Below are 17,441 nucleotides of genomic sequence, written 5' to 3'. Positions count from 1 at the left end.
TCCCACTTCAAGACACAATAATATGCGTCATAGGATATTGACGTACTTTGGTGAACCCACCAAAAACACTGCTCATTTTTTTTAAAAAGAAAAACTTATACGCGGCTCACAGAACAAATATCAATTCAATAATTTGAGCAAATTTTTCAGAAACAATTAAAACAAAACACCTGAGTGTCGGATAGATTTAGGCTTGTGGTTCTTGCCCATAACTATATAATTATTGGCCAAACGGGGAGAAGCTGTTTCCGTTGAATAAAAAAAATAAGAGTAAATTATAGAATGCGAATACTAATTAGACATTTGAAAACCATCTTTTCGACAGAGGGGCATGCATTCTTGCATTTGAAAAAGAAAAGTTTGGAACGCTTGGAAATTGATAGAGATTTCGGAGACTTTGGAACATTTACTGGATGACCAACTGGAATTGAATTCTTTTCCCTTTCCTCTTGAAGATGATAACTTGGTGATCGAAACACGTGTCGAGGTGTTAAAATAACGGTTTGATGTTGGGAAAGAACTCCAGTAATATTCAGTAAATATTTTTGGGAGATTTTGTCTTTTGGGAAAGGAAAGTTTTGGCTTTCTACTTCTCCATCTTTACACAAAAAAAAATGTGGGAATCTTCAGAAGAAAGGAATAAAGCAAGATTCCCACATTTTTTTCTGTATGAAGATGTAGAAGTAGGAAGAAGAAACCATTTTTTCCGTAAATATTATGAACATACATTAACTAAAACATTAACTACCTTAGTGAATTTATGGTGTCGAAAATGAAATAGGATACAAGTGACGTAAAATGCCGGAAGTTTTTCCATTTTCCATGAGGAAAATAAAAAAAATCATTCAATAAAAATATGTCTTGTCACAGAGAAAAATCTGGTTATTATTATTTGCATGAATGATATTAGTGCCGATATTATGTTGATGTTGACCTCAAAACAACAATTTATCGAAATATTATTACATATTTGAAGCAATGGATTACCAACTTCATATTGATGCAGTCACAAAAAACTTCAAATGTTTCAAGCAAAAAAACAAAATATTCAATCAACTGTAACGACATGTACAGTTTTACAAATTACGTGTGGTTGATTCATAGACATGTATTCAAAGTCTTTTTCATTTCATTGGTCTTTTTCTGCCTCCCTTCAAACTCTATTTTTTTTCACAATCCAATAAGGAAGTTAAATTTTGAACAAACCAATTTGTTCGAAGTTTCTTTTAGTTAGCTCCACCAATGAGTTCTTACTTGCACCAATAGAAAAGTTGTACCCCAATTGCTTTGAGAAATAGACATACAGTCATTACCTAACAGCCAGGGAGCTACACTTTCATTTTCCTTCGCACTCTTGAGGATAGTATCGGGAAGAGGCAAGGAGTGCCTCACCATTGCACCGTAGAGCCCGTATTCAGCCATTATTGTACTCCTTCCCCAACACTTCTCAGTTTTTCTCCATTTCGCTCTTCTATTTTGAAACCACACCTTGAAAAAAACAGAAAATACTTTTCAGATTCATACTTTATTCCTGTGAAACACTGTTCAAACTAGCAGTAGAACAAATTTTAATAGTATTGTTTTGAAATGGACGAGTACGGTACTGTCTATCAACAAAAAATTTATCATGATGTATTGTGAACTACTCTTTACTTCTAATAAAAATCCGTGTACGTTCATGAAAAATAAAATTCATTTTGAAAAAAAAATGTACCACACCGCCCATGCCATACAAAGAAACTGCCAACGTTCGGTAACTATTTAGTTTTTATGCCATTCGAATTGACTTCGTATATAATATACCTAATATATTTTGAATAAGTCTGTCAATGTGTGAGAACGATGGAACAGTGGAAATATAGTCTGCACTTTGAGAATTGCGATTGAATGCATCAGATCTTTTTGAAAGATTAAAATGGACATAAATCGGTTCTTTTATTCCACACAAACTCTAAAATTCAGATTTTGAAACTAAGTTTTTATTATTGTTTCTTTTTTGGGAAATATTCCCTAGAGCCTAGAGCAAATGCTTTCTTATGAAATATCATGTTGTTTAAAAAGTTTTGACCGTTTTTATGAGTCTGCTCCAAACTGAAATATCTCACTAAATACCTATTCAATTGCAAGGTAGAAATACCGCTCGGGAAACTTAGTACTCGGTAAACTACCGAGTACTAAGAAACCTCCCCGAGACTTCACTGCCGTTCCTCAAACACATCCTAGAAGCATCCTTAGCACATGTATACTTTCCAACGCTAATACTATCCTGATCCCCAAACCACAGAAAGACCACACCAAACCCGATTCCTACAGATCCATCAGCCTGCTCAGCTGTCTCGGAAAACTCCTTGAGAGACTAATGACAAACCAAAACGATTGAATGAATTTATACACGACACCGACATTATCCCCCCTCACCAACATGGTTTCAGACCTGAACACTCCATCCAAAACGCACTAGTCGAACTCCATATACATATTTCCCAAAGTATCAATTCTTCCTATGGTACAGTCGCCATTCCCAAAAACATCCAGAAAGCTTTCGACAAGGTCTGGCATGCGGGCCTGATCTGGAAACTTATCCAAATCCAACTTCCTCCACATTTCATTAGGCTAGTAGCCTCCTATCACCATATCCGGAGTCCCCCAGGGCTCAGTCCTAGCCCCTTCCCTACAATATGCCGATGACACAATCCTCTACTCCTCCACCTCTAATACCAGCATCTTACAAACACAATCCCAAACAATGATAAACCACTTCGAGTTCTGGTGCAACAAGTGGCGCATCAAAATAAACCCCTCCAAAACACAAAAATACAAACCATTCTATTCGGACATCCCAATACCACTACTCGCCCTAGACTAAGTACTAACAACGTGCACCTCAGACTGTTAGGAGAGAACCTCCAACTTCAGGACTGGGTGTCCTACTTGGGGGTTACTTTCACGAGTACCCTCAACTGGCAGACCAACCTTAGAGAAACTCTTGACAAAATCCGGAAAAGAGTCAATCTTCTAAAGGCTCTGAGAGGCAAGCTTGGTAGATACAACAGCAAGACTCGTTTACACACGTACAAAATGTTCATAAGACCGATCTTGGATTTTAAAGCCACAATCTACTGTACGCTCTTCCAGAGACGAACCCACCGCAAACTAACAACTGAGGAATCCTACGAAACATCTATAACCTCCCATTCCGATCCCCCTCCCAAGATTCATATAACCAAATAAATATTACCCCAATTAACTTGAGATTTCAGGAACTACAAGGTCGATAGCTGCGAAAGCCATGAGAAGGACAAAAAACACCGCTGCCATCAGTACCCTCACCACCCATTGGACGCCATGAGCAGGACCCAGAAGGATACCAAGGAAGAAGTTCCCGTTTTCCCCAGCCAGACTCCTGGGAGCAGTTGAAGACCCAAAGGAGCAAATCCAGGACATCCTTGAGGAGTACCTACTGGCGATCAGATAGAGGACGGCGCACGGCCTGGAACACCCTGAAGTCTCAGGCATACTTCCCCCGGCCCAACAAAAACCCGAACCCTCAAGTACGACCACAGCTATAGAACCGGACACTCCAACCAATAAGGCAACTAATAATAATAATAATTATATCTATCCATCTATCCAGATCACTCTGTCAAGATGGTTGTTCTGATTATTGGAGTCCTTGGTGGAATGATGTCCTCTGTACAGTCGAATCTTAAAATCATACCGGCTTGCCGCACTAAGGCAGAAATCTTAGCCGCACAGATGCAAAAGGCTGTCATTCTTGGCTCACTGCGCTTGCTCAGGGTACATGATTCTCGGACCCAATGATCATTTACCCCACGGTGTGGGGAGTGGTCATTGGTTGATAATGCTGGCGCGCCCTCCCGAATGTATCGGGGCTTCGGGGGATAGGGCCTGACCAGCGCACACTACGGTGAAAAAAAAATAATATACTTTATTGCACAAAGAACATTTGAAGGCAATACTGTATGACGTGAAATTACAAGTTTCACGTCGAAATTTACTATTTTGAATTAAAATCATGAGATAAAATTCAAATATGGAATTTAAAGAGTTAAAATTAAAAATTTAAAGATGAAACTGCGAATTTAAAATCAACATTTTGAATTCTAAGTCAAAAGCATTGGTTTGAATTAGAAATTAAAAATATTAATTAGTTTTCATAGCCGTAATTCAAACTTCAAAGTTGAATTAATTTATGTAAAGTTGATATTATGAGACTGAAGTCGAAATATCAACTTTATGGTCAAAATATTGGATTTGAAGTCGTAATTAGGAGTTTGAAAACGAAACACAAAATTAGAAATTCAACTCAAAGTCAAAATTGACTCAAAGTCAGTGAACATGAAGCCGCATTTTCACGTGTCAAGTAGCTAAAGCGAGTTACTAAAGCAAGTAACTAAATTTAGTAACTTGTATGGTGTAAACAACTTGATTTAGTACTTGCGCAAGTACATAATTTAGTAAACTGTTTAGTCAAGTGAATAGAAAAAGTTCTATTTACTTGAGCAAGTTGCCTCTCCCACCTTCGCTTTCTAGCAACTACCAAGCCGACTAAACAAGTGTAGACAGCTCAGTTTAGGCAAGTTCATAGTACAGACTGCAAGGTTGGTTGTGTTTTAATTTGGTGGCGTGTTTTGAAAATGTCTCGTTGGAGTGAAGCGACTACAATAAAGTTTGTAGAAGAGTATCGGGAAAGGCGATGTCTATGGGATACAAAGGCTGTGATTTATAAAAATAAACAAGCTCGGGACGCGGCGTATAAGGAAATTGAGGAGATCATGGGAATAGAAGGATTCGGAGTGCCTGAAATCAAGAACAAAATACGGGCGTTGAGGTCAACTTATTCTCAAGAAAAAAAGAAAATAAGGGACTCGATGAAGTCTGGAGCAGGAGCGGAGGATATTTATGTCCCCAGTGTGAAATGGTTCAAAGAAATGGACGCATTTTTACGTAATATAGAGGATAATAAGAGGCCCACGCAGGATAATTTCAATGTAGGTATATTATAGTAGTGTTCATATGATAGGTAATTAATCCGTATACGTGTTTTCCCGTCCCGAAAGTATCAACTTGTAATAAATTAAAGCAATACATCTCTCCAGCTATGTAACCAAATACGGAATAAGTATGTACATATTATAATATTAATATTAAAGTAGGTATAGTCAAAATATCATCCGTTGCTGCCATGGCACCGCACCTTCGCCCACAAAGTACTGGCAGAGTCGATCTCGCAGTTCTCTTGCACGTCGTGACGAATGATTACTCCCCAAAGGTCTTATTGACGGCAAGGGTATATTACTGTCATTTCTCCAAGAACCTGGTCTAATCTGACCGCGTTCTCTATCTTCTTCATCTAACGATCAATTTGGTGTGTAAGTGTTCTGAGAAGTGATTCGCAAATAATTGTGTAGTGCGCAACTGGCCTTGATAATTTTGTCCACAGTTTCTGGTAAGCATGCCATAGGCTTTTCAAAAATGCGAAATCGGCTAAGCAGAATTCCGAACGCATTCTCTACTATCCGTCTTGCCCGTGAAAGGCGGTAATTGAAAATTTTCTGATTTTCCGACAGTGTTACTTTTGAATAGGGTTTCATCAGATATGTTTTCAATGAAAATGCATCGTCACCTACGATGAAACCACCATCTGGTAATAAACCATTCTCTAGGGCTTCAAATAAAGATGATTGTTGGAAAACCCCACCATCGGATTGTCTTCCAGAACATCCAACATTAATATAGGAAAAACAATAGTTGTCATCTACCAGAGCTAACAGAATAATGCTGTGAGTACCCTTATAATTGAAGAATTCACTACCACAATTTGCCGGCGCATGAATCGTCACATGTTTCCCATCAATCGTACCGTAACATTTGGGGAAGTTCCACTTCAAACGAAACCCCTTTTCAATAACGTTCCATTCTTCTTGGGACTCCGGTACCTAAAATACATAATACGGTATATCTATTTGTTCTATTTCAGATGCAACGCGAAGAAGCAGTTGACGAACAACAACAACAAGATGAAGAGGCAATAATGACTGCCAGACAGGAAAAGTCTCAGGAACCACCACAGGAAAAGTCGCAGGAACCACCACAGAAAAAAATCAGAGCTACGGCAAAATTGAGACAGGTTACTGCAGTAGTTAACGACCTAAAAAAAATAACCGAAACTATCACACATGAACCTGCCAATGAACATGAATACATAGCTTTTGGTCGCAGTGTTGCTGCACAATTAATGACGTTAACTGCTTTTTCTGCAATAAAAGCACAGGAACGTATTCAGTCTGTTCTTACCAGTTTTAAACTCCAAGACCTCCAGAGTATTCGGTACGACACAGACACACATACCAGCAGTGCTAACGCCCCATCTGCCATCTCTACACCAATGCAGTCCCCTACATATTCCGACATGCCTTCTTCGTATAGCGATGGCTTCAGCACTATAATCCATGCAGAAGCAAATCTTACCTATGACGACGATATTAGAAGATCACAGATGATAGCACATGCTTTTTCCAATATTTAACATGTTTTGTTCATCAACAACTTGTTCGCAATAAAAATATTCAAAAAATACATACCTTTATATATTTTCTCAGACTTTCAAAAATAGCATCACACACCTCGGGTATAAATTTGGAGATTGCAGGTGTTGACACACGAAATAGCCTCTGCAACGTTCTATAACTATTCCCTGTGGCTAAATAGGACAATGTGATTTCCAATTTTATTCTAGCTGGAACAGCCGATCTCATTACAGTGTCGTATTTCGTAATTTGATGCGCAATTTGAGCCAGCAATATTTCAAACTGTTCTTGAGATATCCTCAGACAATTTCTATATTCTGGTGCGTCTTCAGCTGCTAATTCTCTTAATAACGTAGATGAAGCACCATATCTTTCTCTTCTACTCAGCCATTTACGTACCCAGCAACGCTTCTTTTTGTTTTTGTTCATTTCTTCTGCAAGTATTTCGGATACTTCGCCACATAACGTCAATATACAATTTCGCACTGCTGCACGCGTCACTTTTCCTGCCATGTTTAATCTGTACTAAACAACTAAACAACAAAGCAGGTACCTACACATGTGAACGCTCACTAAAACGAACGGACTAAATTTTAGTTACTTGCTTTAGTAACTCGCTTTAGCTACTTGACACGTGAAAATGCGGCTTGAATTTCCACAAAATAAACAAGTCGTCAATCGAAGAAGTCAAAATTGATAGTTTTAAAGTTCAATTGCAACTTCAAAGTCGTAATTGAGAATTTGAGGTCGAAATCATGACTTTAAACTAGTTGTTGCCAGCGGTTTCGCTCGCGTAGAATTTGGTTTGTCACATTAAGTTTTGTGACAGATCATTTTTTTTATTTGCTACCTTGGGAGCTGTCTGACTTTTCCATTTAGTCCAAGTCTCCAGAAAACACTGCAGCCTCTTGGGCTTATTGCGTTTATTCTCCCATCTTCTCATGACACCCATTCCATCAGTATCTTTCCCTGTACTAGTTTGTACAAGTTCCGTGTTGGATGTTCGTTATATTCTTCTGGACGTAATTTCGTACGCCCATATATTGCCTGCCTCCTGTGATTCGGTGCCTCACATTCGCATAAGATGTGTAAAGCTGTTTCTGTCCCTTCGTTTCATAATCTGCAGCTGAGGTCTCCGTTGTACAGCCCCATTTTATTCAGGTGTCCTCTAAGCGGACAATGACCGGTTAGTAACCCTGTAATTATTCTGAGCCAATCCCTACTATATTCAAGTAGTTCTTCGGTTCTTTTCTCGGACGGTTCCCTAATGAAGGTTCTACTGTGTTTGTTGCCCGGTACTTTTGTCCAGTACTCTGTGTGCTTTTTATTGGTCCATATCCTAATCTGGTTTCTTACCAATGATTTTGGTACCCCCAGAGCTGGTTCAGGACCTATATATGAAGTTGATGATCCGCGTCTAGCGCATTCATCAGCTTTATCATTACCTGTGATTCCTGAATGCCCTGCCACCCAGTCCAGAGTTAATATGTTCCTGTTTGCAAGTTCATTCAGTTTTTCTTGACATTCCCAGACCAGTTTTGATGTCACCTTCGGGTTTGTCAGAGCCCCTAGTGCGCTCTTGCTGCCTGTTGAAATATTGATCCGCTCATTTCTTTGAGGTCTCAATTTAATAAGCCTTGCACACTGCAAGATAGCATACACTTCCACCTGAAAGACGGATGTGTATAGTCCTAGCGGATAGCTGTAGTTTAAATTTCTCTCCGCTCGGTATATTGCAGCTCTCGTTCCATGTTTGGTCTTCAATCCATTTGTATACTGGCAGATCTGACAGATCATTTCAAACAAATAGTTATAAATATTCTTTCGTCAACCCAAAACTCCAGGTTGTAACTTCAAAACTAACAAAATTCAATATAATCTTTGAAACCCTATTTTTTCCCTTTGGGTGTAAAAATTCCTGATTTTCTTTTCTGATGCTTATTTACGTTCTACAATGTACCTACCTGCATATTTCAAAGTTCTAGGTTAAGTTCAAACATACGAGTTTTAAGGCAAAATGTCTACTTGAAGTTCAACTTCAAAGTCAAATTTGCGAATTTCAAAATGCAATCTCAACTTTAAAGTCATAATTGAATTGTGAATTCTGAGTTGAAGCTATAACTTTGACAGCTCAAAAACACAACTGAAAGTATAAATTAGAGCTTTGAAGTTGAAATAATGAGTTTATAATTGAAACTTCTATCGGCTTTCGAGTGGAATTATGAGTTCAAGAGCGAAATTTTGACTTGAAAGTCGAATTTATGGAATGAAGTCGAAATAAACAAAATTTGTGGCTCCTCTGCGTGTTCGAACTATTTCTAATTTAATTCATTCGAACTTCAAAACCGAAAACTTGAACCAATTCGAACCGCGGCACTTCTTCGAGCACAATATTCGAACTCCTTTAAAATCAAGTGCCGCAATCTCAGTCGAGGAGTAATCCAAACAAAAATTCCCAATTCCCTGTCTGTCGACTCGCGAACGCGACAAGCACTCCCATTGAACGAGTTAATTTCTAATTTAATTTGATAATTAATTCTGTAACAGTGCGCGGCGGGGGCTAATCGGTTTCATTGTATTCCGGAATTACACCTTTTCAGAGCCGCCCCCGCGTTCCGGGGGCGGCCGCCCGGCCTCCCTCTAACTGCTATTGACATTTATTTCATTATTGCATTTTGTTATCGGTGTGCGTGTTTCTGATTATTGCAGTGTTCGCGGGCGCCGGAGCTGTTTTGTCCCGATGTAATTATTTAATGTGTTTGTTGTCGCGATCGAACAATCCGACTTCGATTCAGAGTTTCAGTTGTCACAGGGATGGTCTATAGTAATTTTCAAATGCTCTCTTTCGCCGCTGTCCTCAAACCATATGCTGCTGTTCTTTTCACAAAAGCAGTAATCAACAGTTCAATTTGTCAGTTATATCTAACCGACTATTTCAACTGTTAATTAGCCATAATCCACAGTTCAATCTGTCGAGTCAATTTATCACTCATACATAATGAGCAGTTCAAACTGTTCCGTATTTCATAGATAATTAACTATTTATAATTTAGCTATAACCGACAGTTTGATTTGTCCAACTATTTAAACTATTAATTAGCCACAATCCACAGTTCAAACTGTCGACTATATATCGCTAATAAGTCAATTTATCAATAAGATAAGATAAGATAATATTTATTGACCAAAACGCGATACACTTGGTATATGTGGTAAGTTAGGTTATATATTTAAAATATGACATTATGAGGACCCCAAGTCAAATAATCAAATGAGTAGTACATTCAGTGAACTTACATCGCAGTGATAAGGCACACACAAAACAAGCAAAAATATATACATAATAACAATGTTAGACTAGGAATGCCAGACAAAACTTTAAATTAAAATGTATTTGAGTTGTTTGGGAGATCGTCGTTCAAGAAGTCCTGATAACTATAATAGCATTTCTGTATTAGAAGGTTTTTAATATTGTTGTGAAATTTTAGGTTACTCTTGACCTTTTTAAATTTATCTGGTATCTTATTGAAGCAGGTGATAGCATTGTACTGTGGATTTTTTTGAAAAATGACATACGATGTTGAGGGATTTGCAATAGATGTCCATTTCTGGTATTGTAGTTATGGACAGTGGCGTTCTCTGTGAAGAGATTAGGGTTTTCCCTAGCAAACATTATGCATTTCAAGATAAAGATGCAAGGCTCTGTTAACATTTTTTCTCAATAAAGATAGCACGGCAACTGTCCCTGTAGTTCATATTGAATATAAGTCTTATAATTCGTTTTTGGGCAACAAAAACTCTCCCCCAGATCATAATATTAAAATTGATATGGGAGTATACCATAGCATAATAAATGCTGAGTAACGCTGATTCCCTTAATGTTGATTTCAGTTGCTTTATTGCATAGTATGCTTTATTTATTTTAGAACATGTATTGTCTACTTGTTTTTCCCAGTTTAGATTAGAATCTAAATAGGTACCAAGAAATTTCGTCACCTGTACGTTTTCAATATCATATGTAACAGGAGAATTTAGAGTATCAGTCCTAAAGTGAAACTTCATCGATACTGATTTGGAAGTATTAAGGATAAGTTTGTTTCTTTGGCACCAAACACTGAACTGGTCAACAATACTTTCAGATTTACAAATAAGTTGCTCAACGTTTTGTCCCGTTAAAGTTATGGTAGTGTCATCCGCAAACATCGTAATGTGTCCATCTTCTATATATTGAGGTAGGTCGTTTGTATATAGGAGAAACAGTAGGGGGCCTACAACCGAGCCCTGGGGCACACCGAGTGTTATCTTTTTGGTCTCAGAGAACGACCCATTGCAAAGTACCTTCATGTTTCTTTCGGACATGTAAGATTGTATCCAATTAATTATATTAGTTGGGAGACCTAAATTGGATAGTTTAGGGAGTAGAAACTCCGGGCACACTGTATCGAAAGCCTTCGATAAACATAAGAAACAATTCAAACTGTTTCGTCAGTTACACATAATTGACTATTTAAACTTTAATGTAGCTATAAACGACAGTTCAATTTGTCAATTATACATAACCGAATATTTAAACTGTTGATTAGCCATGATACACAGTTCAATCTGTCGGATAAATTATAAATAATAAGCAGTTCAAACTGTTGTGTCTTCTATACATAACTGACTGAATTAGCAATAATCCACAATTCAATTTTTCAGTTATACATAACGGACTATTTTCTGTTTCTCCGTTAATCAGCTGTAGCCCCCATACGAACGACAACTCTCAGAAGTTGAGAAACTTGTGCAAGCTAAAGACTAACGAGGTATTACCTTTTAACGTGTGATTCCTAACACGGTCGACTATATGTCGCTAGTAAGTCAATTATTATCAATTATACATAAGGAACAGTTCAAATTGTTTTGTCAGTTACAAATAATTGACTATTTAAACTGATTAGCCATAGCTCACAGTTCAATTTGTCGAGTCAGTTTAGCAATTATACATAATGAGCAGTTCAAACTGTTGTGTCCTTTATATATAATTGACTATTCAAACTGTGAATTAGCAATGACCCACAGTTCAATTTGTCATTTGAATATAACTGACAAATTAAACAACAGTACAAATTGTCGACTATTTGCAGATTATAGGTCAATTTATCACATATACATATAATGAATTGTTCGAACTGTGTTTCAGACACAATGCACTCCATTCACACAATGAATTACCTATAATCAACAGTTCAATATGTCAGTTAATCGTAACCGATTTCTTAAACTGTTGATTAGTAACAATTAACAATCCACAATTCATAATAACGTCTATGTCAACTTATCCATTATACATAATGAACGGTTCAAACAGTTACTACATAACTGACTATTCAAAGTGTTGATTGCCACAACCCACAGTTCAAACTTTCGACTATAAATCGATAATAGGTTCATTTATTAATTATAATTGATTTATTGATTATATATAATTATACATAATGAACAGTTTAAACTGTTGTGTCATACAATATTGACTATTTGAACTGTACATTCTGTACATAATTTGATTAGCCACAATCTACAGTTTAAACTGTGGACTATATATCGATAATAGGCCAATTTATTGATTATAATTTATTGATTGATTATATATAATTATACATAATGAACAGTTCAAACTGTTGTGTCATACAATATTGACTCTTTGAAATGTATATTTTGTACATAATTTGATTATCCACAATCCACCGTTCAAGCTGTGGACCATAGGACAATTTAACAATTATTCGAAGGCTATTAGATGCTCAAGGTCCCACGTTAATGACCGCAGCAATCGTTCGATTCGTTCTGTAGAACAGCCACGTAGGTCTTTTTTGCCTATGATTTGAATAAATCATCGTTTGAAAGAAAGCGCTTGTTGACCTGCTGTTTCCTTTCCTGATTGAGATTCTGATTCTACTGTTCCAGAATTTGGTGCAAAGCAGATTCATAAGATGTCCTGCTTGGAGAAAATCCTTGACTGTACTAGCTAGCCTCCTAGGTTTGTCAACAGAATCAAGAGTTGGAGAAATAAGAAGGTCTTAATCTTGATTCAATGCTCCAGGAAGGACAATTGGGGTCATCCACCCAACGTCTATCTCATCTGTAGACTCAGGATGGGATACTTTGGCTACTCAATAGTCCATAGACGACTCCACGAGTAGGCAAAGAAGGTCCATCAAATAAGAATTCCGCATCACCGTCACAAAGCTTTGTAAGATGAGAAAGCGCTCGTTATCTTGAAGGTTCCGTTAGTATCACTGAGTGACTACACTGGCCTAGAAGTTATTAAAGCTGCGGAAACCCTTGCAACGGAGGATGCTGCAAGCGCTTCCATCGAACCAGAATCTGTCACTGGCCTCGTTCAAGACCAGACCAACACTGAATATCTATACTGCAAGAAGAGTATCAAACTTCCGGGAAAATATATCCGGATTGTTCTCTCAAGGACACTCCTCGCTACTTGAATAAGTATAGTCATAGGAATTTGAATATTTTTTTACAAAAATTACTCAAAAAAATTTCCAATTATAATCTCATATTAACTAAATCAGACAAAGGCAATTGCCTTGTAATTCTTGATAACACTGACTATGTTAAAAAAGTTGAAGACTTTATTTTGATCAAAATATGTGTACTGTTATTTCTAAATTTATAGAAAATACCATACCTGGCATAAAGATTTCTTTTGAATCTCAAAATAACTTAAGTAACTTTATAGTAAATTCCAAAGACAAAATTAACAAATTACACAGAAGTGGAGTCTATAAGCTTGACTGCTCTGATTGTTCTGCATCTTACATTGGTAGAACCTGTAGACCTTTTTTACTCGTAATAATGAACATTAAAAAAAACCTGAAAAATCTGCTTTTGGCCACCACATTGAATTTCACAATCATAACTTTAGTCCCAATAGAAATTCCAAAATATTACATACAATAGATAATAAAAATTTCCTTAGACTTGACTTGTTTGAAGAGTTGGAGATTTCCAAAGAACTTTCCAATAATGATCATTGTTTGAATACTCAAGTAAACTTAAACAGAGATTTCCTTCCCCTTCATAAAAGGATTATGAATTATTAATTATAATATATAATATATTAATTACAATTATATAATCATTAATTATTACTAATATTTGACACTTTGAATATTTTAAACCCATAATGGATCATTCCTCAAGTTGGTACCATCATTTTTAACATGACACTTGACATATCCTGTCTCGAAGTGTCCTTCTTTCATATAATCTGTTTAAAAAAAAATCTGTTTTAAAATCTGTTTTTCCGTTAATCAGATGACAGAACCACATGGCCTCAATCCAAAAATGTATTTTCTTGACTATCAGCCTATTTTGTTTTATATATATAAGTCAAATATTACAAATGTGCCATGTACTTATTTTGATACTTTCTGTTGCCTGACAAGTAAATAATCTCAAACAATTTTCCCAATTTCTTAACCTTAAAGAAATGTTTTGCAACTTCAATTTTCACTAAACTTCCATTTCAATTAGATCACTTACTTTCAGGTGAGCACTGATGATGACGAAATTTGAAAGCGCTCTGCAAGAATTTTAAAAATTATACACTTTAATACAAAAACCTCTTCGATTCATTCATATCCGGATTGGTCCACTCTAAAGTATTCATGCATCTTTCAAAGAATGTCACCCAACAATAGTGAGATTACAGCAGAGGTGATCTATGTTGTCTCAGATGCCTACTCAAAGATCATTGTGGAATAGACTTACTCACTTTGGATCCACCTCATCTACATTGTATAAACCTGATGGCATTGCTTTCAGGGAGAACAGACCCACTACAACAATATCAGCCCATAAATAACGCTCTATTCGCCGGGCTGTAAAATATTCAAATTGCATAATGCACTCTTCCATTATATTTGAATAATGGACGTAGTGAAAACGCTACTGATTCGCTGGCTGCAATAAATTCGAATTAAAGTGTAAATGCTCCATTTGTATACAGTTCGGAAGTCAAAATGCGCGACTCGTTATCTTATTTTGGCGTCTCGACGCTACTCCTTGTTAAAAGGAGCAGAAAATTTGGCGCTAGACCTATTTACATATCGACCTCGAGGGGATGAAATATTCGCTGTTCTTTTTTGACGCTTGATAAACAAAATACGTCTTTGGGGAGTTTACAAGGTCGGTTCAAAAGTTTTCAATCTCTTCAAATTTAAATGAGTAAATGAAACCCTCGAACTTTAGCAACACTCATTCATTTCAGTTTTTTCGTACTGGTAAGTTCTAGGAAGCAACATATTTTTATAGGTGCTTCTTAGGTCTTAGATGCGCACTAAGAAAGGTTTTTCGAATATTGCAACTGGGACGCCCTCCGTGGAGTAGAAGGGGGGCGCGCTTACATATGAAAATTATTATTACTGGAGTTTTTTTCCGACGACAAACCGTTATTTTAACACCTCGACACGTGTTTCGATCACCAAGTGATCAACTGCAATAGTAAGATCAACTGTTTGATCTTACTGATGATCACTGATAACGCCTTCTCGACGACTAGTACTGAAAAAACAATTGTTTTCTCATCAAAAAGTCATGAAAATGATGCCTCTTCAATAAATTCTGTCCGACTGTGATATATTGAACCGTTGAAAATTCAATATGGAGGGGAAATTTTTTTGTCCGCACTGTATAATAGCGTTGGATTTGAATCGCTGGAGTATTTATGAATGAGAGACAAATCTCCAACTTTTCTTCGTTGTTCCAGAATTTCAAGGTTGCAAGTGATGTTCGCGTCTCCAATCAGGCGGATGGCTCTTTTCTGGCTGGAATCCAGCAGAATCAGGAAATGCTTAGGAGCGAAGCTCCATACATGAGACCAATACTCCAACGGAAGTCTGACCTGAGCTTTATAAAGCATCAAAAGTTGTGGTGTGTACAGTTTTCTGGTACGCAACAGTGTTCCAAGCTTTTGAGAATCAGACTTTGCAATTCCTGGTTTCTTTCACCTCAATCCAATAAACTCTAGGTCCTCATTAAGATATGCAACCACTTGCTGCCGGTGAAGATGTGCCTCTGTAGCCGATGTCCTGGAATCCAAATGGAATGACGAGACAAGTGTGCTATCGTCAGCAAAGCAATACAGAGTGTTAATTAAGAATGTACCATAAATTCAACAGATGATTCTTTAGGTAATTTTAAGACGAAATGTTTATATAAACATGGGTCCGCAAATCCTTCGTTCTCAAGATACAGGGTGTGGAAATAAAAAAAAAGTTATTCGTAAATATCTTAAATATCCTTTACCTAATTTTGTTGTAATTTGGCAATGGTATTTATAACATTAAGGAGCTAATTTAGCCCGAACGTGATTCAATTTATTAAGTCCAGTAGCGTCTCGAGCGTTAAAAATGTACGCCACTGACTTTTGTGCAATTTTTATTATTTCCTTGGATTAAGCAATTAGAAATACAACTTTTTTGTCTCTTGAATTTAAAAGTCGAGCTAATTGCATATCCCTCACAAGGAATAAAATGAGGAATTAAATGTTTCTTTTGGAAATTATTATTTTTACAATTGTTCATTACTAATTATGTAACAATAACAACAAATATTAAATAACATTAACATCTAGACTAACGAATTGCAATAAATTAAGTGCTGAAAATGGCCTTCTTCGGCTTCAATACCACCGTCTAGCTGCCGCATCATTGAATTTCGCACTCTTCTGAAAATACCATAAATAATAATCAAGGGTTGCCTTGGAAAACGATTGCAGCATTCAATAAACAACTTGACAGTTGTCAACTTTATAAGCTTTCAATTTATAATTGTTATAAAAAGTGTGTTTAGTGTTCGAACCATTTTTGTAAAACAAGGTTCAATTTACTAACAGTGAAATGGCAGATATGCATTTCTGTTATGGAATGGCTCACGGAAACTCGAATGCTGCAAGACGCATTTACCATGAAAAATTTCCTCAGCGTGTAGTGCCTAATAGAAGAACTTTTGTACGTCTCCATGCACGACTTTCTGAAACAATTATTAACTTCCACAACAATCACATTTGGGTCGAAAACAATCCACACGCCTTTATAGAAAATAATTTTCAAGAACAGTTTTCTTTTAATATTTGGGTTGGATTTGTCGGTGACCATCTTATTGGGCCTCATTTCCCTCCACCTAGACGTAATGGAGAAGAATAGCGAAGGTTTTTACAATTTGTTTCACCTGGACTTTCAGAAGAAATTCCAGTCATGAAAAGATTCCGTATGTGGTACATGCACGATGGTGCTCCACCAAACTTTAGTGTAGTGGTACGGCAATTTTTGGATAAAATTACCTTAATCGCTGGATTGGGAGAGCAGGCCCACATCCATGGCCACGTCGCTCGCCCGAAATGAATCCCTTAGATTATTTTCTCTGGAGACATCTTAAAGCGTTGGTATACAAAACTGCTATTCAAAGTGAAGAGGATTTACGGAATAAAATCATTAATTCATGTGACATAATAATAAATACGCCTGGTATTTTCAGAAGAGTGCGAAATTCAATGATTCGGCAGCTAGACGGTTGTATTGAAGCCGAAGGAGGCCATTTCCAACACTTAATTCAGTGCAATTGGTTAGTCTAGATGTTAATGTTATTTAATATTTGTTGTTTTTGTTACATAATTAGTAATGAAAAATTGTAAAAATAATAATTTCCAAAAGAAACATTTAATTCCCCATATTATTCCTTGTGAGGTCCAGGGATATGCAATTAAGTAGACTTTTTTTTAAACTAAGCAAGATACGAAAAAAATTCAAGAGACAAAAAAGTTGTATTTCTAATTGCTTAATCCAAAGAAATAATAAAAATTGCATAAAAGTCAGTGGCATACATTTT

At 36.7% G+C, this 17,441-nt stretch overlaps 1 protein-coding gene across 1 annotated transcript in view; it reads right to left on the bottom strand.

Annotated features, from left to right (window-relative positions):
* The window catches only part of LOC111506731 (uncharacterized), a 220,588-nt gene that overhangs the window by 13,586 nt on the left and 189,561 nt on the right, over positions 1 to 17,441 (bottom strand). Inside the window, exon 5 of the mRNA XM_074182009.1 lies at positions 1,314 to 1,488. Coding sequence (XP_074038110.1) covers positions 1,314 to 1,488 — 175 coding nt within the window. The remainder of the gene's footprint in view (positions 1 to 1,313; positions 1,489 to 17,441) is intronic.

This window comes from Leptinotarsa decemlineata, unplaced genomic scaffold (genome assembly GCF_025532065.1).
Source record: "Leptinotarsa decemlineata unplaced genomic scaffold, Ldec_3_MD MMD2_tig00026328_RagTag_RagTag, whole genome shotgun sequence".
In the NCBI taxonomy this organism is placed as follows: Eukaryota; Metazoa; Arthropoda; class Insecta; order Coleoptera; family Chrysomelidae; genus Leptinotarsa; species Leptinotarsa decemlineata.
This window is presented reverse-complemented; position numbering and strand designations above follow the sequence as displayed.